We start from the raw sequence: 24,420 nt of genomic DNA, 5'->3' as shown, positions 1-24,420 counted from the left end.
TCCCAGTATTATTTGTTTCTTTATTTTTCTCTTATAAACATGGTAAAACTGTCAGAAATACCTCCACAAACCTGCATATATTGAGCAATGTAACACCATTAAAAGCCTTCACATTCAGTTGTTTGCAAATTACTCTCATGGCGCAAGCTCATTAAGTACATCACCACAGTGGTGTCTCATACTGGAGGGGCCAGCTGCCACTCCTAACACTAACATTGCCCAATTCTTTCCATCTTGACTACAGCACAGTTATACCACTGAATGTGTTTTCCAGTTCAGGTCCTCAAAAAATGTAATTAATCATTTCTTAAACCATGCATATCACAAAAGGTAAAAAGCTATTTCTAACTGTTCTGATACTGTCTCACCAGAAAAAAAAGTAAAAATAAAAACGTAAAGGTAGAAGACAGTACAATAAAGCAGCATTTGTACCTTGATAGTTTTAACCAGGTTAGCAGTGCTGTTTGCAACTTCCTTGGCAGACTGCACGAAGTGTCTCTTGGCGACAGGATTTGCTGTCTTTGATGAAGCAATTCGACAAGCATTGCACAAAGCAGAAGTATGTTTGGCCACAATTGTGGCAGCTGATAATACCTGTAAAAACAGGTGGCACAAAACAAGCAGATTGTCAAAAGAGCATCACAGTTACTATACTCTATCTCTGCAAAATTACAGTTCAAAGCCATGCAACAGTTTCAAACCAAAACTCCTTTGCAAACTCCACAAGCAAAGCAAAGTCAAGTGTGCTAACAATGACCGTCTCACTGTAATCCTCTGGAATCACCTGTGATGGGCTGCTTGCTGGATCTACCAAATTCTGGCAAGCCATCTGGATTGCTTGATTGGCTCTGGCAAATTGAATTGGGTCAACAAGACCCTGTTGACCAGCCTGACTGTTTGGATCTGAGATGCCAACCAGGTAAGCGGCCTAGAAATGGAGAAAGGAAGAAAACAATCCTAAGAAACAATGCTAAATCCATCTTGGTTCTTTGATAAGCTTGCCATGTGTCATAGCACATGGTGGTCAGAGATTATCCAGAAATCATACTGTGAAGTACTATTACCATTTTTTTTAGTAATAAATCTCCAGATTCCTCTGGAACCAAGAACACTTAACCTTACACTTGTGAAATTTATTTAGTCAAAACAAAACTCTCCACTGTTTAAGCAGCTGGTATCCCTGGAAACATTATTTTTCACTTCCATAGCCAATGGAAAGAGCTTTAATGGTCACAAGCATCAGCAAATTATTTACTGGATTAGCCACAGTTGGAGGTGGTGAGGGTTTTCATCAAGGCTGAATAGAAAACCAATTCACAGCAAAGGCACTACTGCTGAGTGTAGGACCCATCAAGCCTGCAGATGCTGGTCTCACGGCAGCACAAGATGTCTGATGGACAACCTTTCTTCCTTTCCCAATTAAATAAACTCAACGAGGATGAATTGTCTGAACTGTCAAAACCCTATGTGAAGGTTTCTTGATGAATTTCCATTACAGATAAAATTATCTGTCACCTGGATATGCCAGTAAGGCAACGCAGGGTTAGATGTGGAGAAGATTAAGGCCATAATGAGACATTCCATATTTGGGGAAATCAAGAAGCTGTTTCCAGATGCAAAGCATGATCCCCCACAGTCAAATCCTTCACCGAAGGGGCTGTATCAGCTCTCAAGAGTTCAAGTCACCCAGTTATCAGATCAGTGAAACCACAGTGACCAGTTCCAGACTAATTTGTTGTAGTAGCTTAAGAATTTTGGTTATTCTGAAAGTATCCAAACAGCTGAAAGAGGTTGCTTATTATTATTTTAAATATCTGAATTTAGTAGAGCTCCTTATGAATTTTTCCAAACTAAATCAAGCTTGATTCATTCATTTTAACTGTGGCTGGTTTTTGTGCACTTCTGTATGATGTTATGGTTCAGAGCTTGAACTGCAAACGTGAATTCCATATGCTGCATCTTCAACATTTGCTTATTGAGAAGTTTCCTTATTGATGTCACTTCCCTTCCTTATAAAATACGCGTGTTATTGCACTCTGCTGCTTCTGCAACATACAGCAGTGTATGCACAATCTGGATCTACACAGAGCATACCACGTAGTACAAGATCATAATTTGTTTGGCTACAAGTAAGTGAATCTCAGATTTACAGACCCAAAATATGAACTTACTAAAAAAATAAACACATATACTTGCTTTACAGACTTCAGTAGCTTACCTGAGCTGCTGCCTCTGTGAGGCCACAAAGAGCCTTGGATGCCACTCCAACACATTCTCCAAAGACTAAAAGATCTCCAGTTTTTGCATTCTGGGAAATGCCCGCCATTGATTCACCAAGAACCTCAGAAATTAAAAAAAAAAGTTACCTTCCCAATATGCTTCCCTACCACTCAAAGGCAAGTGATTCCTGGCCTTGAGTCAGTTCTGGCCTGCAAACCTCTTTTGACTTGGCTTCCAGACATTTTAGCTACTTAATGATTTCACTGAATTGGGCACATTCCTCTGTGTGGCATAAGGGATAAGGCAGGCAGATCAACACCGGATTGACAGTGCCAAGCATAAACACTATTATAGCACAAATGACTATGAGGATACAGAATTATCCCTTATTATTTTTGCTGTCATCCACTAATCACAGCTATCTTGACACTAGGTACATTTCACAGATTGCAGAACATGACGACCAATGCCACAGCTGCTGTTGACACATCAGGATCTTCTTTGTCCCCCAAACTCAGTGAAACTCAGTGGAAGTGAAATTGCATCTAGTCTGCTGGAACCATCTGCATGTCAGAATACATGTTAATTCCCACAGTGTCTCCCACTGAATTCAGTTTATTTTCTTCTAAAATTCAAAATAAGAGCATTAGATGCAAGATGACATGCACATCCATTAAGCAATTTATTTTTCTTTTAGAGAAGGAAGGATCTGAGACAATTCCAACACATCAAATAATAAGGACACCAAAAGCAAAGCTTCAAAGAAAGATGTATAGCATGGTATGTTTAAAAATAACTTAAGAGCCTTCACACAGATTTTTCTGATGTAATGGAATATCTGGACTGCTCAGACATTTCTCCAAGCTGTCTTGCACAGAACAATACAAATGATATTTCATTGCCAAGCTTCCCATTTACACTTTGCGTTGTCCTATCATAGCTGCAGTCAAAATACATCATGAAAGTATGACATACTGTCTAATACACAGGAGAGGATGGGAGAGAGGTGGAAACTTCAACAGCATTGCATACCAGTCACTTAATTAAAAATTTCTTACCGAGGCAATATGCCTTCTAAATGACCAAAAACTGAAATTACCTGTAAGAGACCTATCTTGGGCTGAGTTTTATCAAGGAATGCAGCATACCTTTTAGCTATAAACACTGTGCTGTGTTTCTAACACGTTTGATGTCCATGTGGAAACTTCTGATAATCAAAACACACTTTACAGTTAGCACAGAGGTGGGAAAAGGAAGTTACCTTTGAGTTTTCCATTACGCCTTCAATACAATCAAAATATGAGAGATCGCTCACAGGTTCATTGGGGTTATCCAGCATTCCCTTTACTGTCTGAAATAATGAAAGATACTCTGATTATTGACAGAGCCTAAAATACTGAACTGAGAAGAACACAGACCATCACAACTACCCTGCTTATATCAGCGTAATCTTAGAACTTTGTCTCCAGCAAGCCAACAAAACTACACACTCACTGAGGGCTGACATACAGATGAGCATGTTATACACCAAATGCTACCCTACATTAACTGAACTGTGGTAACTACATATTTGTGCACTATGAATCTCTTGGAAGTACAGGCTAGTGTGGTTTACCTTGTGTTTGTGATGAGTGATTTATGGTCTATTGCTTTTTAAAAGCTATAGTCTAACTTAAAGCCTTACAGTAATTAAACTGTGAGAGCAAGGTGATGGAAGGAAGAAGTCATATCTAGAAAACAGCTTCCAACTGTCTCTCATCTCTCACAGACACTACAGCAACTCTTCATTGCTGTGCTCCATCTTTAAATAACAACTTGTAAAGCAAACAATGTTCCTCCAGTAGTTGCACTACTATGGAGTCAGAAGCCCTCAGTACGTAAGGAAATAGAACAGCGAAACACAAGCCAGCACAACTTCCCCCGACATATGTTTGCTATTACTATAACACCTTCGTTAATCCTTTCAGCTGAAATTCTGGGCAAGCTTAGCTGACCCATTGGAGGTCACACAGTAAGGTCCTCTCCAAGCACAGTTTTCTGGAGTCTCCAGGGAAGACTACAGAGCATACTAACAGCGTATCAAATCCAACCTGAGACACACTCTTACTACAGAAACGATACTTTTTTAGTACTTTTAAGAAGCCTTGGGGAGACTAGAAATAGTAGGCGATGAACTGGGGAAACAAAGGGAAGAGGTAAGAACTTAATCATTGCAAAAAGAAACTGGAAGTTAAGATTACTAAGAATGCTTCCCCCCAGATTTGATAGATTCCTCAGGTCATTTTGATACGAGTCTCCAGTATGGTTTCAGGACTGTGTGGTTTTGCCTTAGTTTCCCTTTTCTCAGAAATTAATCTGATTTCATCCACACAGGCTTTTCTCCCTAACTGTCCCTCTCAGGCAAATGTTTTGTGAAGTTCAAGATCCTACAGGTCTTCCTTCTGCCCTTCCCAGGCTCTGCCCGCAAGCCATGCCATTGGCACAGAACCCTCTGTAATGGCTTCTTAAGGCTGTTCTGCCCCACATTTCTCCCCTAAGCTTTCAGTGGCTCCTTAGCTGGGAATTCTGACCTTTCATTTCATATCCCTGCTGTTTTGCAGATCTCTCCCCATTAGTCTTTCAGGAAGTCCTGAGAAATGATGTTTCATTCCCCCTGCTTGCTCCACCCTTACTTTCTGCAGTGATTTCAGACAGCCATTACGTTATGGCCCAATTTCCAGTTTTCTCTTGCTATTATTTGGACTTGCTGCCACTCCTTTTAACTAAGGACAGAACAGTTCTAAGCTCAAGAAGCCACGAAAGTACAAAGCAGCTCCTAGGCAAACGCCTACCAATATTTTTGGATGACGACTGTGGACTTGCATATTCCAAAAGCTCACAACATCCTGAAATGCACTTGCAATGACCTTTGTATACTTTTGATAGCCAGGGGTAGAAATAAAAAGCTTGAAGGTGTTTTATGATCTCTACACAGGCCAGTCATCCCTTGATGTTCTGACCTTGACAGCAAACAAACATTTAGTTTAATTAAAAAGATGCTGTTTCCTACTATTGTAAGCAGCTGTCTATGATCAGTGCACAGCCTTAGAATTAGGTCTTTCAACTGACCTGCTATCCACTATTTAGCCAGCCAAACATTTCACTTGTGAACCAGAACATATCTTGCAAAAACCTGTATTGACACAAATGTCATTTTAGCTTGGCTGTGACAAAGCAGATACAAGGCATAAAAAAAAATCTACACTAAGAAATGGCAGGGAGCGACAGGGTAAAAGACCGTAAACATCATCCAAAATGGGGATGTCGGTAACAACATTCTACAGGCAGAAAAATCAAGATTCTGAAGCTCCCTCCAGTGCACTGCTGGTAGTAGGAATGTCCACCTCATTACGATTCTTCCTTAATTCACAGTAAGTATGAATAATAAGGACTAAACTGTACCTTTTGAGGGGCAGGGAAGAGAAGACAGGGACAGGGCAGCAAATTTCATTCTGGCCAAAACTACAGGATGTTCCCAGAGGTTCTAGGCTTACCTCTTATGCAATTAAAACCCCTGCCACAGCTATCAAGTGAGAAGACAGTGACAGCAGCTAAATGAACGAAGGAAACAAACATTTGTGGCCCATTTTTATTCATAAGAACTTTTGAAATGTAGCAATACCTCCAGTTCTCTGAGTGCGTTATCACATTCCTTCTGCCCAGGAGCTTGCTGTGTGCACAGTGTGATGAGCTGGTTTATACTCTCAGTCACAGCTCTAGGGAGAATAAAAGGAAAAAGGATGTATATTAAAAGTTAAATTATTCCTTTTATTAAAACTTCTGTTCCATTAACTGTACACTGCATAAGTTTAAAAAGCTTATGTTCTACTATATTTTTTCTTTTCAGAGTTTGGGGATTAACTGTATGTTAAACAGTTCACCTAGAGACCTCTTCTTTAACAAGCTTCACAGGAGCAAAAATATTCTCACTAAAGCATTTGATAGTGATCCACACCTGAAAATCTATCCCTTCAGTGCAAACAATTGAGAAGTTAGTCCAGAAGAAACAGAAGCTTCATCTCACAGCAACAAGTGTCTGGGGCAAGGTTTTGGCTGCAGGGGTGGCCTTGGTGAGAAGAGGCCAGGGGCTGCCCCATGCCAGGCACAGCTGGTTCCAGACAGCTCCAACAGACCCACCACAGGACACAGCTGAGCCCAGCAGCCAAGCTGGTGGCACCTCTTGGAAAACATCATTAAGAAAGGGCAAAACACCACCTGGCAGCAGGCCAAGGGCAACCCACTACACTAGCACAGTGACATAACTTCGTTGCTAAAAGGTATTTTAGCACTTGTCCGGGTCTGATACTAACTGAATAATTTCTCAACTAGCACCCCACATGTCTTAAAAGACATGGAAACAAATGGACAGTATGTCAAAAAATATTTGAATGTAAAGTTATATTAAAATTATTGCTAGTAAAGTCTTGTGTCTTGTCTGACATACTGTATTACACACACACATAATCCTGCTATATATTTCTATAGTCTGTTATTGAGTTGGGTTTTTTCTCTTTAAGTAATCACTGATATTCTCCAAATCAATATGCATTGGTTCCCTCAGGTTTAAATCCTCAAACGCCAACCCCAGAGTGGAACGGGACCGCTTGGACTCTAAAAGCCACATTTGTTTTCATCAAATACAGCATATAAATACTTGGATCCTGCAGCAAACTCAGCCACTGTTGAAGTCATCTGAAGTGGTCAGAGGAAGTCAAGAAAAATGCCTCCAACAAGGAGGCCAATGCTACTGAAAAAGCTGGGACTGTCTATTATAGCTGGAACAAAGGGGGAAGAAGGGAAAGAAAATACAAGAAGATTAATCCCAGTACTGTAAAAGATAAGGAAAATAAAGAGAAGGCAAGCCATCTTATAAACAGGAAGCAAAGGAAGCTGTGCCTCTTTTTTCATTTTCATGAGAAAAGAGAAAGTAGAAATACTTGACCCTGGCCATATCATAGCAGGGAAAGAGAACAGAGCCCCGTCAAGCTTGTCACAAGCAGCCACAGAGGATTTCAGAAGGGAAATACGGTGTCTCCTTAACGTCTTAAGCACAAACTGAGAACTGATAGAGTATTTACTTTTCTGATGTCTTTGTAAAGTCTTAGGTATGCAGGCACAAATGCACATGCTAACAGCATGGCAAAACAGAACATCTAAAGGCTCTGCATGGCTTGTCTCCCTTTTTGTATTACATGCTTCTACAGAAGGAATACCAGCCGAGCAGAAACTAACAACTAACTGGGCTTCACTGTGGATACTAACTTCCTCTTTGTTCCAAGCAGGAATGTTCCAACACTAAAGCAGGAATCTGTAGCAGTCTGATGCTGCAGCTGTAACAAAAGTTCGTGCAACTCCATCACTTTTAAGCAGCATGTCTTTGGTCATCTACAGTCTTCCTAGAAGCTATTTATTTCCAGGGAGACAAGATGGATGTCAGAATTTTTATATTTTTTTTTAAACAAATATGACAAAGTAAAGTAGTGTAGCTTCCTTAAGAAGCCCTTTATTAAAAGAGTGGATTAATTTAAAAAAAAAAAAAGTTATTGCTATTAGAAAGGGATGATTCCAAGGTTCAGGACAAACATCAATTACATTATCCACAAGGAAGTAACAGTCTTAGTCTTATCTCACTTCCTCTCTAGACTAATCTTTGTGGGTGTAAACATTTTGGAAGACAATATCACAAGTCACATCCACATGATCTCAGGTGTTCCTCTGATTTAACGCTGACGTTTCTAGGTGTGGTATCTACCTGTCCTTCACCAGTCCCCTTCCACTTTGACATTTGAACATTCCATTTACAAACTTAGATAATTTAATAGAAAGTTAATTTGGAAAAAAAAATTGTGAAAAGGATTTGACAAAGTGAAGGAGAGGTGATTATGCAGTCAAACACTGAAATGCAGTGTTGTATTTCACGTAGAGACTCAGCACCTTGACTGAGAAACAGGGTCGACAAGACGAAATTCAGGGCGTGGTTGCCAGAATGCTTAAAGTAAGGGTATCTTCCACCAAATAAACATAGCATCTAACCCATTTAAGTGTTCTTGATCATATGCACTGTTAGTGATAGGTAGCCAAAATGTGATTTTTAAGCACATTCTGTATAAGAACACTGCTCGGTTTCTTTTCTTTGTTAGAGATTGAGAGGCTTACTGTTGGCTACTGCCTTGTCAGAACACAGATGGTAATAAAACAATAGGTAAAACACAGTAGTCCCTTTCAAAAACCCAGCCAACTCTTCAACTGCTGGTTCTTATTTCCACCAAGGAACTTAAGGAACTACTCCAAAATAAGCTGTTTTCCTCTGGCCTACTTTCATTTAAATAGAATTGCAGGTTCCAACCACTCACTTAATTGTCAATAGCAGAAAAATACATAAAGACATTATAAATATCACAGAGAAAAGCAAATATCTAAAGAAAGCAAACACATCCTTACCTTGCTGCTGCTGCTAGGAGGTTCTTGGCATTAGGAGCTCCGGGATCAACAGACAGAGATTTGGCAGCTAGTAACAACTTGCTGGAAGCCATAGAGATGCTCTTGAGGTTACCTATTACTTGAATCTGGTCCTCTTTAGTCTGCAAAGCCACAGCAGCGTAACATTAAGAGCAGAGTTTGCAATAAAGAGAGTGTGCTAAAACTGCATTTGGAAATCCAGTGTTTTTATCCAACTGAAACCACTGACATACAAGGGATCACAGTCCGGAGAAGGAGATGGACCAAAGCCTCTGTTCACCCGGACAGGTGCCTCTAGCTTCACTTTGATAACAGAAAAAGAAACCCCTATAACAAATAGCTTGGTTTCTAACAATAGCAGTATTCACATATGAGCAACGGAGAAACTTTACTACTTGTTGAACAATGCTTTTGTTGTCAAGACTCTCATGTGTCTCTGCCTGGCACAACTGATCCACATTATTCAGTCAGTGTACACTGTCTGTATTCTAGCATCCTCTGTGTAACCCACAGGCTCTCTAGCATCTAACTGGGATTACTCACAGAGAAAGATCCCTCCAGAAAGTCCTCTATCCCAAGAAAATACATTTATATAAGCCTACTTTGGTAAACGTTCTGACTTGGATGTTCTATTACATACTTTAAGCCATCGCTTGAAAAGGAAAACCTGAATATACATACAATTACAGGGAAGTACTGCATTATCACAGCAAATAGCTATGACTAGATTCTTCTGTCAACGATCAACAGAAGTGAGTCCTTTCTTTCTAACAGTCTGTTCAGGTTCCTATGTAGAGATGTTGCATAATACTCAGTTTTTACTCTACATTTACAGTCTGCTTCTTCCCTCCCCTCCCCTTTTGCTGGGCATCCGAAGTACCTCGTATTGCTTCTCTTCATGGCAAATAACTAGCCACCGACAGAAAGCATTCTCTTTTGAAAGATCAGCCATTAATAACTAAGATGGTTATCACCCCCTCTGTCAGCAGGATAAGCAGACTGGCAAGGGCCACAAGGTCACCAGCAGCAGGACTTCTCAAGTAGCTATTTGCAGTATCATTCCTACCTTTGCCTTCATTGAATTGCCTCAAGCAAAACATTCTAAAAGTCAACGAGGTCCATGGCTAAAAAGACAGTCAGGTCCTAGTTCCTGTTCAATTTCAGAGAATCAGCTGATATTTGGTGCCTAACTCAGTTCATGGATCTGGAACCTGAATGTTTAACTTTTGATGGAGAATAATCAGCAGTCATTGTCTGATCTCTCTCATCTTCTCTATGTGCGAAGCATCTGCTCCACAGAGGCACTTCATAAATTACTTTAAAGAACTGGCACACTCAAGACTTTCTGGCTAATTTTCTTTCAGCAATCATTTCTTATGTTTGCAAGTTTCTCCTACTAACTAGGGCAAAACAGTCTGCAGATTCTTTTTCTTGCAAGTCCTCCCAGCTCTCCTGGTACATGACCCTTTTTTATATGCTGATATCTGTTATGTTAAAATCATCTCCAAATGACCAGTGTAATTCAGTACACCTAAACCCAGTAAGATAAAAATGAAGGAGCTATCTCTAACTTCAAATGAGCACCTAGACTACTAGGAATAAACTAGATAATACATGACAACATTCCTGATTGTTACCAAGTTCATCAGAATAGAACTCTGCCAGATTTTAAATCACTAAACAGAAGTTCAAGTGCTTGCTGTAAGATCAATGACGTTTTAGCCATCCCTCTTCAAATACTTGCTCTGCTCTGCAGCAGGTTCACACCAGCATGGACTATAGAGCAATATCATGTCTGGATTTTAAATGCGTCTTTTCTTCCCTCTACTTAAAGCATTTGAAAATTAGCAAGGAACGGCGCTAAATTTTGAACGGTGTTCACATAAATTACGCTTCATGGTAGTTCTACCAAAATAGAAGTAACCCTTCCCATAAGCTTTGAGAAGTTCAGATCACCTTTGTACCTTCAGATATACAGCTCAAATTATTTAACAGCCCAAAGTAGACAGAGGAGTATGAACTCGTATTTTTGATTGGGCACAGGAAAAATTACCAGTGTCCTGCGTAAAACGCAAATGCTGAGTTGACTTCACTCCAGATAACGAATGACTGCTTCATAGCAAACATCACCTCTCATATTTGGATAGGCTCACACTAGAATATTGCACTGGGCTACAAGACAATCAATATACTGCGCTGCAGGACACTATGCCCAAGATAACCCTTGGTCCCAGTTAGCAAGATAAAAAAAAAACCAAAAAAAAAACCTTACTTGTGCTTGGCCAGCCATTTCAATACCAGCATCAAGAAATTCATCAAAATCATCGCTGAATTTTCCAGAGGCTGCAGCCAGTTCCCCACTTTGTCCCCGTGTGGCATGGACGACTTCTCCTGCTGACTGATTCAGGTCTGCTGCTGCCTGGTTCAGTTCACTCTGAGCTTCTTGAAATGACTTAGAACTTGGAGGTAGCTGTAAGAGACCAAGTGCCATATTTTACTGTCTGTCACATCACACCAGCCCTTCACAACTGGAAATCTCAATCCACAACACTGGAAATCAAGATCACAATCTTGATCTCAAGAACACTAAACGCAATACAGATGTGAGTTTCACATACAAGCTAAAACGGAGTACTGCAAATGGACTGCTAGTGATTCAGTTATGAATGAGAATAGTCCAACTATGGGACAGCTATCAACCAGAAATCTATACAACCACCTTAGTCTCGCTGTTTCTTTCAAGGGACAGACAAGTACATAAGCTTTTTGAGGGACAGAGATTACAAGAGTTATTTTATGGTTCAACTACAAAATCTGAAGTGATGAACTCAGTGGCAAAAGTTGGAGAATTTTGGCCTCCAAATCATCATTCACTTCCATAAACAAGCTTTCCAGAACGCCACACAAGTATTGGCAGCTTTTCACAATGACGCTAAACTCCTGACCTGGTTTTACCAAGAGGCATTGCACAAACATATCAAAATACAATTTTGCCTTCATTCACGGGGTAACAGGATCACTGGTACGTGCAGAAAAAAAGTTGTTCAAATAATATAACCTTCCAGTAAATTACCAGGGCACAAAGGGTCTTTTTAGACATGGATTCAGTTAAACAGATGTGTAACAATTCTTCTCCTTGCACAAAATGACCACAGACACAATAAACGTTTTTTGACCAACCACAATGCTCCTTAAACTGAACTGATCACTTCTAGGTGGAAGATGGATTATAACTTCCAAATTTTCATATTCTTCAAAATGTTAAGTCACAGCTGGCATTTTCAAAAAAACAGAATAATGGTGATCTCTGACAACTTTAATACTGCCTTCATAAACCACAGACACATTTTATCTTTCCCACAAACTAGAAGAACAGCATTTCAACCAAAGTAGCAGCTACTTAAAGTTGCATGAACTTAAACAAAACTTATACGAAATATACTTAGGGCACATTTACTACATAATAATTTGACACATGGGGAACCTAGATCTGCTTTTCTGTTCTCTGAAATTTATTTCTACATTAACACACATCTCACCGAATCAACAAGGAGCTTCTTGCTAGATTCACCAATACTCTTCAAGGCCACATCCACATCCTTTTGTCCGGGCAGACAATTCACGCAGTTATTCAAGGAGTGAGACACCGCTTTTGCCACCTACAACACATAAGTAAACACATCCACACCAAGGCAGGCTTAGAATCATAGAATCATAGGGTTGGAAGGGACCTCTGGAGATCATCTAGTCCAACCCCCCTGCCAGAGCAGGGTCACCTAGAGCAGGTTGTACAGGAACGCACCCAGGCGGGTTTTGAATGCCTCCAGAGTTGGTGATTAAATGGTGATTTATCTAATAGGAGGTACATTCTGTAGCCAGCAATTCCTAAATTCCAACTCTAAGATGACCATTTTGAGGCTTGTGTCTTTCTTGGTTTGCTCACCTGTAGTCTAGCAGTAGACATTATTTATGCTCACCCATTTGATAGGACAGTGTCGGCAGGGCAGTTCCCCAACTGCTCCTGGCACCTGGGATAAAGGCTGCAGCACTGCAGATAAGGAAATGCTCCTGAATTTAACCATATACTAATCACAGAAATCCTTTGAATGCTACTTTTTTCAAAGTCCTCATTAAAACAAATGTCTCCTCATAAGAAATTATTTAAAATACAGGCCAATTATAGAACTTTTCAAGCCTGTGAAAAGAACCTGTTACTCCTTGAAGTCTCCAAAAGCAGCGGTGTCACATGTGTAAAAAACATGCATTCACTTTTTGAATATAACATGAATACAGATCCTTCATTTGATAACGATCAGTTTAATTGTCGTTTCATTTGTGCAGTCAAGCAGCCTACTCAAATATGTTTTGGGTAAAAGCACTTAACTGCACCTTTGTATAAGTTTATTTTTCTAAAAGATGGTGCAAAGTATATTTCAGTCATCTGCATTGTTTAATGTAAGCATGTTGATACTATCTGATTGTTGCCGGAAGGACTAGAAAGCTGACATTCCTTGCAGCCTTGTTTTCTGTTGTTCTCTTGCATTATTTGATACTGCGTTTCACTGGGTGTTTGATAATTCATATAATTGCTCATGTCACAACTTACCTGGGCTAATCTCTGCTGACTGTCTGCATCCCCTGGCGCAGCCAGGGCCTGCTTTGCCTCCTGAATAAGCATAGCAGAGCCTTCCATGACATCCCTTGCTGAATCCAACATCGCATGTGCTGCTACAGGGTCAGTAGTAGATGCTGCAACCCCTCGTGCTGCCTGAGCCAAAGTCTTCAAAGCCTGAGCAGTTTCTCTGGCAGCAACTCCTGTGTTCAGATTTCATCAAGGATTCTATTAGTACCCTTAAAGACGATCTTTGTATTTTATGACAGATGAATTTGCAGGTAATGATCCTATTGCAAAATAACATTGCAAATGCAGTTTAAAATAAAATCTACAAACACAAACACATTTGAAATACACAGCATCATTTGCCTAAAGAAATGCCTGTAGTGAAGCCATAAAGTAAATATTACACCCCAAAGACCATGTCCCAGGCACAGCTCTACGTCAGTGACTAAATCTTAGTGAAGCACTGAAAAGGAAGAAAATCTAAAACCTGGAAATGAGGAAAAACTCATACTCCAAGCTATGGGGGGCAAGTGATTTTCTGCAAGAACAGCGTACATGACTTCAGAGCCACAGCATCTCGGCCACTTCTAAAAATGCAACTTCAGATTTCTTAGAGAATAAACACAGCAATAGCTTAAGTTCAAGTAATTTAAAAAAATTAAAAGATATCATTAGGGATGTTCAACTTGATATAACCTAACATCAGCGTGAGTACAAGCACATAAAAATAACTGAATGAAGTCAGAGAGGATGTCATGAAATTAGTTTCTGTGGTCTGTCTGGTCAACATTATAGGACATTCATCAGCTCTAGCTCTAAGGCATAAAACTGTATGATTACAGGTTTCTATTTTTGAAATTTAATTCAGCCCTTAATGAAAACCAATATAAAATAGTCTTCTAAAAGACCTTAATTAGCACAGAGTCTAGTCAACAACATATGCAATTAATGTAGGTGGTATATTTTGAATGATAATGTTAAAATCATGCTATTCCTACCAAAAGAAAGCTACAGAAAAAGTTCACATTCGCTGTACAAGACCTCTTGGTTATCCATATTTAGGCATTAAAAATAATTAGAATGTTCTAATATCCCTATTGGAAATGTTTAGAAAGCTGTAACAGCACAAGCAAAGATAACACACAAAAGTAGCCACGTTAGCATTTTAACACCAGTGCCTTTTAACATTTTCTCTTCCGATAAACTGAACATTATTAAACACAGAAGCTTTAGAAGATAATGAAAAGCAAGCAACACTGACATGTCAAAGTAAAGCCAAGCCAGACGGAGAAACAGTGCTGACTATGTTACAGTTACAACATTTCTATTTGACAAACCACAGAGAGCTTTCTACATTCTTAATATAAAGAAAAATTCAGGAAAAATATATACACGTTTTGATTCCTTTATTTAGAGTACCAGTAAGCATCTTTTAAGTTGATTTAATGTATCACAGCACCACACAAAATAAAAAGGTCTGATTGTTGTGCTTTCAATTTAGTGCTGTTTTCCTCCTCTACAATGAGGTTTCCTCACCTGTAGTCTAGCACTAGTCATTATCTGAGTAAAACATGTGAAAAAACCACTTACTGTGACAGTTACAGACAAGAGGGAATTATTAAATAGTGAATATAAGCCGTAAAGAATTTTTATCGGAGAGAAACAGGAGAATGTCACGATACCTGCAAACACTCAGTGCTTGCTTGAGCACGCATTTTTGCATAACAAGACAGCGTGAGATAGAAAACAGTTATATGACCTTTGAAAAGGAACTCATTGCTTTGTAGGATTTCCCAAGCAAACAGCTCTTATAATTTGATGTTAAGAGAGCTACTAGACCCAATTATTTGGTAACAGCTGCAAGTATCTGTATTCCTTTGCCAGATACCCAGTGCTAACTTCTGCATAACTGTGACAGAAACATGAGCCATCTTAATGCAATTACAACTGCTTCAAATTAAAGCAACTGTAAATTATGTAGCCCTGATGCAATTATATCCAATGAAGTGGTAATTGCCATAATGAATTTTATCAGTAACATTTAAAAAAAATTTTACAGTAGCATTTACAACTGCAAGGACAATTTCCTTATCAGGGCATTTTTGGTTTTTAAAAGTACAGGTGCAAAACCAAATTGCAGAATCTGTGTGCCCATATTCCCCATTGGCTTTAACTAAAACTATGCAAATGTGATCAACGAGTCAGAGAGACTAGTTGCATTACACATGTGAACTGGTAACATCTAGTAAGAAATGCAGTTTTAACCATCACCAAGCTATTCCAAGCATGTTTGCATCCGGTGCTTCAAAAAATATACAGACCCTTTTAACCTTGTGAAATAACAGAGCAACATTTCCAGTGGCACTGACCTTCAAACTGCATTACATTTTAGTTCTGTCCTTCACAGAGTTTAAGTGGCATATATTTACAAAAACAACAGATGTCTGAATTACATATAGCCACACGGCAGACTGCAACACTATTCTTTTATGAAGCACGCTATTCACCTTAGCGATTCCTAGTAACCACAATTCACTATCAGCATAAAAAAAAAAATGAGCAATTCCTTGATTTAAGTAGTCTGTGATAAGAAAACCTTCTGCCATGTATTTTACGGAAAGCAGAGGTTTTGCAGAGACATTATGAATAAAACACTACCTTACCTGTGTAGTGCTCGTTGCCTTGAGCAGCACAAGTTAACAACTGGGCCATTGAGGAACCAACCGCTTTGGACGTACTTCCCAGGTCCTGAGCACATTTCTCAAGCTGTGAAAAAAATTGAAAAGGACAAAATCCTTTGTTTAAGCTCAACTAAAACACACTTTTTTTTTAAGCAGTATTAAAAAATTCCTCATTCCACAGAAACCAAGCTTTTACCTCAGCTACCAAATACACAGTTTTTCTGAAATCTGATTAGCATGTTTTCCCTGTCCAGGATGAAATAAATTAACATCTTAGATATTATCATCAACAAAACTGTTTTATAATTAGCAATGGAAATCAATACCTTCATCTGAGGAGAAGGGGGTTTTTCCCAAATAAAACATGTAATTTTCTAAGCCTACCAGAAACGGTAGTCTTACAACTATTGAGCTCTCATCTTTGTCATTATTGAAAAGAAATTCTTTTTGACAAGAAAAGATTGCAACATTGCTGCTACAAAATTGTAATTTGTACAATAGAGAAGGAGGCCCTACAGTCCTATGAGTAATTCTGCCACAGAACATGCTTGTGGAGTAGTAGGAATATACACTCTTTCTAAGAGAATTAGTGCAAAATCCTATCAGCGTTATCATTATCCAAAGCCTCATGACTTGTTTTGCCTCTAATACTTAAAATTTTTAACAGCTAACTTTGTTTGTTTGTTTTTAAATGAAGAACATCCTTCCTCAATTACAGTTTCTCCTGGGAGAGGTTTTAACTGTCCATCCACAGCCGCCATCTTCGCATCTTGCAGTTCATTTTTCAGCGTCTGGACTGTATTCAAAGCAGAATCGATTTCCATTGGGCCACATGCTTCATGAGCCTATTCAGAAATCAGATCAATAACTCTGTTAGCAGCTGTGAGACACTATCAGAAATAGTAAATGCTTCAGATATAATCTCCCCCACCCAAATTAGTGCTCTCATGACTTCGGAGGCCATTGTGGGCACTTCAAATGTTACGCATCATGGATTCCAAACTCCTGCACAATATTATTAGGTTGTGAATAAAACAACACACTGTTAAGAGCCAGCAGGGGAATGAGATGCACTTAGCTTGCATACACATACCTTCACACTAGGCAGTCCAGGTACTGAGAAAACTGCTGCAGTCCGGACTTCACCTTTGACAAACAGCCTAACTATGCAACATGACTCTAACTATGCAACATGACTGAAGTCACACTGAACCCTCTGATGTGGCAGCCCACAAGCACCAGTATCTGAGCTGGAAATTTTAACGTTAGCTCAGGTGTAGCCACCTATATGCTACAATCCTCTTTTTGGGCCTCAGTGTACACACAAAAGAAGAGCCGACTTCCCGCTAATACCTTAAAAGCACAAGCTTTTCAGTTTTCTTGCCACTTCCCCCTCCCCTTTCTATTATGACACAGAAGCCACCTGGGAGTCTGAGCAAACTGCGCACAAAAAGCAACACTGAGACGTGAACACTGCCTGAGTGTAAGCCATTCCCCTGGGGCAGACACAGTGGGCCAAGCAGGAGCGAGCCTGTGACCACCATCCAAGCCATCTTGCTTCAGCTGATTAAAACTAATATTGGCCTACCTTCTGGGAAGCGGTTCGTAGCTCAGCTAAGCTGGTAGCAAGATTCTTCGCACACTGACTTAGCTGCATTGCTGCTGCTTGATCAGTCACAGTGGGGACTGCAGCTTTAGCAGATGCCACCATTTTACTTCCAGGCTGTTCAAAGAAGAGAAGTGAACTCAACTGGTTTTACAAGTTCATTTTCTTTAAAGAAAGTGTAGGGTTCAATAAACAAACTGCTTCCTCCATTCACACACTCTATAACTTCTGTAATGACCATTTCATGCACTTCCCTGCTCTTTAATTATGCACTTTCTAGATCCCAGCCTTTTATTTATATGCTGCACCCTGTAATAATTCCACATTGCCATGTCCTCTGCAGCAGGACTCATTTGTGCTTTACTAGTACTACGACTACTTCATTGGTACCAACGTCTGCCTGAGGTCTGTGAGTACTCATGTAGACGACTTCCAAATATTTAAATGTGCAGTTCTGCCATTCAGCATCCATGTGGTATGAACAAGTCCAGGTGGCACAGATGGCAAATTTGTCTCAATGTTTCTAAATATTAAACTCTGCCAAAATTCTATAAACTGAAAACTGTAATTCAAGCAATGACTCTTCACAGGCTTTGCTGTTAATACAATTCAAATACTTTGCTGATTCTCACCATCACCATGGTACACACATGCAGCCACAGGGAAGATGGATCATTTCAGTGATTATGGCATTACACAGAGAATTGGTTTCTTCTGTTTTTTTTTCTTGTAATGTCAACAATAACCCAAATAGCTTTGTTATCAATGCTTGGTATTTTTTTTTTTTTTTAAGATGTTTTGGAAGAAGGACAGAGTCAAATTTTGTGTTTTGTTCAAAACTTTGATCAAGACCCATTACATATGCAGGCTAGTATCTAAAAAACCATGGAAATATTTCCTCTTATTTGTGAAGAATTCTGGAGCTTGTTGCCACAACGCTAACTTTACTTGCACTAAGAAAGGTTACAACAGCACCTCACATATTCAGACCTCTGCTTAGAAAGATGCTGAATTCTCTCCATCCTGTTCTTTAAACTCTCCCAGAAGGGAAGTGCCACAGTAATGAATGTTTCTTCTTCATACACTTTACTTTTCTTGTTACTTTTATCCTCGGTTTTGGCAGTTGTCACTCTCCACAGATTCAATATACTTCAGCCATCTGACCTGAGGAACTAAATTCTCCTTAGCTATGGCTCACAGTCAGCGACGAACTTCTTTACATGGTTCTTAACAGCTTACTGCTTACTTATCACAAATAAAACCACACAGCACTAAAAAATGCTTTTTGCTCTGATGGAACCTAGTACAGTGATTGTTTCATTTCACCTGAAGGAAGTTCTGGCTGGAATTTATTAGAGCAAGCTGGGCACTGAGGTCTTCTGCCTGAGCTTGACTTCCTCTTACACCCTGCACCAACTGAGGAATGTGGTCTGCAACATTCTATAATAAACAAAGGGAGAAGCTTTTAGTAGATAAATAAAAACTCCAAACCCTCTGACACTAAAGCAAGCCCTCTCCCCACCCGCCTTAAAGACAAGCCATATTATTCACAGGTACAATACTCTTGTGCCTTCACAGAATTTGTTTAGGATTCCATAGAACTGAATTAATACACGACAGGATTTTTCAGAGACATTCTACTTTTACTTAAGAAATCTTTATTCAGCTACTCTTGTTTAAAGATCCTACATGACAATCTACAATTTTTCTGCAAAGTTATGTACACAAAGTATCTGGAATTCCTTCCTTTGCATGTTCAAATGCCAGCAGTAGAAGTGACAGATTTTTCACAGGAATGTCTTGCTTTCAGAATAACAGTGTCTTTCACCCACAGGCAACTCAGACTACTTTTCCTTGACTTCTAACAACACAAACTTCATAGCATGGCTGAAACGTTCTGAAGTGTGTATTGTTAAAACTTTATTCCTGGACTGCCCAGATTCATGCTCCTTGTCTATCCATTTAACAGTAACAGTTAGTTCAGCAGTGCAATACTAATATATTTCCCCCCCGCAAAAAGTAAGAAAGTAGGTATCAGATCTTCTCTGCTATCTAATAAATCATCATCAAGATCAAATTAGAATGAACTGTAAACAATACAGTGATTCAGCTTTTTTTTTTTTAATTCATATTGAAATAGCAGATGTCTACAACACAATCTTGAGATGTACTTGAGCTACCTTATTTAATTCCAACATTTTTTAGGAATACCACCGTGACAAGAACTAATTGCTGAATGTTAACATGGCTTTTAACGATGTCTTCTTTAATGGTTTTGTTCTCGTTCCCCACATAACTGCTCTTTCATCCAATAGAAAACCCTTTTGCATTCTATTGTCTTTTTCAATTTTTTGTTTAAATGCAATTTCTTTAAAAACCCTGAAGCAACATTAGTCAGAGCTAGAAATTAAGCTGCTAAACATAGCTTAAACACAAAAGAGAACAGTTTCTTACCAAATTCTGAATTCTAGCTTGGAATTATAAAAGTGTGCTTGACTTCACGCATACCTTGAAATCTGTGGTCTTGGCAGCTTTAACTTAAAGCTAGGAATCATGTTAACCCTATAGTAAGGTCTATAACTTATTTTTTACAGTGACATTTAAGGCCCCAGTTGCTTGTAGGTTGAACATCAGAGTAGCAGGATCAGTGTTGTTAGATGTATAATCAACTATAAAACCCATACATTAAATAAGGATTTCACTCCATTTTAGTATAAATCACTATTGCTACCCCATCCTTTGCTGTGAAAAATTCAAAAGTTGCCTTTATTCCACAGCAGACCTCAGATCCATTTCACTGCACATTCATCTGACAGCCTTCTTTGATGATCACAGAGGTACTCACCTGCTGAGCAACTGGACCTCTCCGCACAGTGCTTCTAGCATAGCTGCTGACCGATTTGCAGCTAAACTGTTACTTAAAGCACTTGCTTCAGGTAAATTGGTTGTTACTCAACAAACACATGCAGAGCCTGTCCATCCTTTTTACTAAGATGTTGGCAAGGGTATGTGTAACAGGCAAGTACTACATCGTGCTTACAGTATCTCAGCTTTTCAAAGCTCTCCATACAGTAATGCATGGAAACTATGGATAATACAATAAATGACGGTTCTCCAGAATCCATACAGATGAATGTGTGTGGTGTCGACTTTGTTGTGGGTTTTATTTTTTTTAAAATCTTCTTTTGTGGTTGCAACAGTATTATAATAGAAGGTGATCTCCAGTTCACCGAATCACAGAATGATAGGGGCTGGAGAGTTATTTGTCAGTGGGTTGTGATCTGTTTACCTTACAGCTCTGCACAAGTTGCTGGTGGGCTGCTGTGTTCTTATTTGAAACAGCTGCATTCTGAGAAGCTGCAATAGTCTGAGTAGCGGCAGCTGCAGCTTGTTTAGCTGCAATCTTGGGAAAAGAAGAAACAAGAATTAAATCAGTGGTAAAAGTCTGAGTAATTCAGAGGATGAAATACGTATTATAGGAAACTTTGTTAGTAGCCACTTTGACAGATTAATACGTTATATCCATTGATTAATTTGATTTGCCTTAAGGAAACTCAAGATTGCTCTTCTCACAAGATGAAAGTGAGCTGAACACTGTTATCCATCTCTAACTTGCTAATAAAAAGGTGGAACTAGAAGGATTCTAAGCTCTTACTCCTTCATAGTTTAGGTTGCAATATGACAAAAAGACGTCAACTACAGAGAGCAGAAATGGTCTCATCAATTAACTCCTTAGAAAGAAGGCCAGAGTAAACAGGCAAAGTACATACAGTGCTTCACATTGCTACATTAACACTTCTGACCAAAGACTCAAGGGAGCCAACTTCTACGAGACTGCTCTATGGCGAAAGCAAAGATAGTAAAATGATGCAGGGGTACAAAATTATGGTATTACTGCGTCTAAAAGCACTGAGAAGACCTTCTTCAAATATATAGGAGTCTTATCAACCTCTCCCTATTGCAATTTATCCAAGGTATTCCAAAATGTTGCACAATACTTTCCTTTAATTGGCCCACTAAATACAACCAAGCATGAAGTTCATTCTCATCATTACACATTTCACTCCTCCCAACGGCAGTACATGTTATAACGGCAAAACAAAAAGTGTCCTTTCTACAAAGCTTTCTTGCATGCAGTTAGAAAATTGAGACATCAGCCTTTATTTCCTGAAATACTCCTGATTTTTGGTTCTAGCCAGATACAGTAATTTAAATGCACTTACGGAAGGAACATGGTTATCTACTTAGATCTCCTTGTTTGTCTAATCTCATTGCACTTGAATCAGACTACTCTAAAACCACAGCTGGAAACTAGGAATTACAAAAGGCTTCTTTTTTTTAAATCTGTCTTTTCTACATTTTAGCTGAGAATGGGAAGATCAAGCCTTGCCTATAAGACAAACTTCAGAAATATTTTATCTTTAGAGCACAGTAAATTGCCTTTCTCCCCCTTGGCTGGGATATCAGCTATGATGTATCTTTTCACTTTCATTTCTGCTTCTTTGATTCTCTGAATAAATTACAGTCTAATTGGATATGGTGCGATTTAACATATCTCTGTATGGAAATTTACATGAAACTCTGGAAAATACACTAGTAAAAGCACCAAAAGATATTGTGTGTAAATGACAGATCATACAGATAAATTAAAATACTAATGAAGTAGTTTCAGATCAACTGTTTGAAACCTCAGCTGTTCGAAACCTCAGCTGTTCTAATTTTATGACTAAGTCACCATCAAATGCTTTCTGAGTCAAATTATTACACCAGCTTACCATATCAGTGATACGAGTTCCTCAATTTTATGAGGATTATGGTATCATATGCTGGCATCTCTAATTCCAAGCCTGGAACTCTGGAACTGAGCTTACAGTGCTCAGTGCTATCATTCTGGGATTAGCACTTTTCCTGAAATATGCATTTCTCCTTGCTTTAAATTACCTACAGATACTCATTATCAAAACAGTAAACTGAAAATTCAACAATATCTAGTTTCCAACCTCTAATCTGTTGACAATTTTTTTCTTGATGGCATTCTGTGCAGCAGCATTCGTAGCAACCCGCAGTCCCTCTGCTGCCTCTCTCAGACGCTGCTGTTGATCCTCATTTTCAGGATTGGCTGCAGCTCCCTGCACAAAATTTCAGAGCAAAAAACATGAGTAAAAGTTACTGGAGAAAAGGTGTATCATAGAATGGTTTGTGTTGGAAGGGACCTTAAAGATCATCTAGTTGCAACCCCCCCTGCCCTAGGCAGGGACACCTCCCACTAGACCAGGTTGCTCAAAGCCCCATCCAGCCTGGCTTTGAACACTTCCAGGGATAGGGCACCCACAGCTTCTCTGGGCTCACCACCCTCACAGTAAAGAATTTCTTCCTAACATCCAATCTAAATCTACCTTCCTTCAGTTTGAAACCGTTATCCCTCATCCTATCATTACAATTCCTGATAAAAAGTCCCTCCCCATCTTCCCTGTAGGCCCCCATAAGGTCTCCCCTGAGCCTTCTCTTCTCCAGGCTGAACATCCCCAGTTCTCTAAGCCTGTCTTCATAGGATAAGTGCTCCAGCCCTCTGATCATCTTTGTGGTCCTTCTTTGGACTCACTCCAACAGGTCTGTGGCTTTCTTATGTTGTGGGCCACAGAGCTGGACACAGCACTCCAGGTGTGGTCTCACCAGAGTGGAGTAGACGGGCAGAATCACCTCCCTTGCCCTACTGGCCATGCCTAGGATGTGGCTGGCTTTCTGGGCTGCAAGTGCACATTGCCAGCTCATGTTGAGCTTCTCATCCACCAGCACCCCCAAGCAGGGAGAAGCTCACCACCACCTCAGGGCTGCTATCAATCCATTCTCTGTCCAGCCTGCATTTGTGCTTGGGATTGCCCTGACTGAGGTGCAAGACCTTGCACTTGATCTTGTTGAACTTTATGAGGTTGGCATGGGCCCACCTCTCAAGCCGGTCCAGGTCCCTCTGGATGGCATCCCTTCCCTCCAGTGTGTCAACTACTCCACACACCTTGGTGCTGTTGGCAAACTTGCTGAGAGTGCACTTGATTCCACTGTCCATGTTGCCAACAGAGATGTTAAACAGCACTGGTCCCAGTGCCGACCCCTGAGGAACACCACTTGTCACTGGTTTCCACTTGGACATCGAGCCGTTGACCGTAAATCTTTGAATGTAACCATCCAGCCAATTCCTTATCCACTGAATGGTCCACTCATCAAATCCATGTCTCTCCAATTTAGAGACATGGATGTCACGCGGGACAGTGTCAAATGTTTTGCACAATTCCAGGTACATGATGCCATTTGCTCTTTGCTTATCCACCAATGCTGTAACTTCACTGTAGGCTGCCACCAAATTTGTCAGACACAATTTGCCTTTAGTGAATCCATGTTGGCTGTCACCAATTACTTCCTTATTTTCCATGTGCCTTAAGTTTCCAGGAGGATCTGCTCCATGATCTTGCCAGACACAGAGGTGAGACTGACCTGCAGTTCCCTGGGCTTTCCTTTTTTTTCCCTTTTTTAAAAATGGGCTTTATGTTTCCCCTTTTCCAGTCAGTGTGACTTCACTGGACTGCCATGACTTCTCAAATACGATGGACTGTGGTTTGGCAATTTCATCTGCCAGTTCCCTCAGGACCCACAAATGTATCTCACCAGGTCCCACAGGTTTGTGCACCTTCCAGCTCCTCAGTCTCAAACCTGATCTTCACCTACAATAGGAGGTACCTCATTCTCCCAGCCCCTGCCTTTGCCTTCTGCGACTCGGTTGGTGTGGCTAGAGGACTTGC

At 39.8% G+C, this 24,420-nt stretch overlaps 1 protein-coding gene across 6 annotated transcripts in view; it reads right to left on the bottom strand.

Moving 5' to 3' along the window:
* Positions 1-24,420, bottom strand: part of TLN2 (talin 2) — a 192,677-nt gene that overhangs the window by 57,099 nt on the left and 111,158 nt on the right. For 4 of the 6 annotated variants that reach the window (XM_054213457.1, XM_054213456.1, XM_054213460.1 and 1 more), the window contains exons 22-36: positions 22,627-22,755; positions 20,916-21,029; positions 18,953-19,066; positions 17,609-17,743; positions 16,737-16,865; positions 16,003-16,105; positions 13,325-13,533; positions 12,258-12,377; positions 10,991-11,188; positions 8,701-8,840; positions 5,882-5,975; positions 3,482-3,571; positions 2,219-2,341; positions 785-928; positions 433-594 (exon numbers count right to left, since the gene is read on the bottom strand). In XM_054213457.1, the coding sequence (XP_054069432.1) occupies positions 433-594; positions 785-928; positions 2,219-2,341; positions 3,482-3,571; positions 5,882-5,975; positions 8,701-8,840; positions 10,991-11,188; positions 12,258-12,377; positions 13,325-13,533; positions 16,003-16,105; positions 16,737-16,865; positions 17,609-17,743; positions 18,953-19,066; positions 20,916-21,029; positions 22,627-22,755 (2,004 nt within the window). The remainder of the gene's footprint in view (positions 1-432; positions 595-784; positions 929-2,218; positions 2,342-3,481; positions 3,572-5,881; positions 5,976-8,700; positions 8,841-10,990; positions 11,189-12,257; positions 12,378-13,324; positions 13,534-16,002; positions 16,106-16,736; positions 16,866-17,608; positions 17,744-18,952; positions 19,067-20,915; positions 21,030-22,626; positions 22,756-24,420) is intronic. The other 2 variants (XM_054213459.1, XM_054213461.1) reach the window with 2 other exon arrangements.

The sequence above is a fragment of the Rissa tridactyla genome, chromosome 9, assembly GCF_028500815.1.
Source record: "Rissa tridactyla isolate bRisTri1 chromosome 9, bRisTri1.patW.cur.20221130, whole genome shotgun sequence".
NCBI classification, from domain to species: domain Eukaryota; kingdom Metazoa; phylum Chordata; class Aves; order Charadriiformes; family Laridae; genus Rissa; species Rissa tridactyla.
This window is presented reverse-complemented; position numbering and strand designations above follow the sequence as displayed.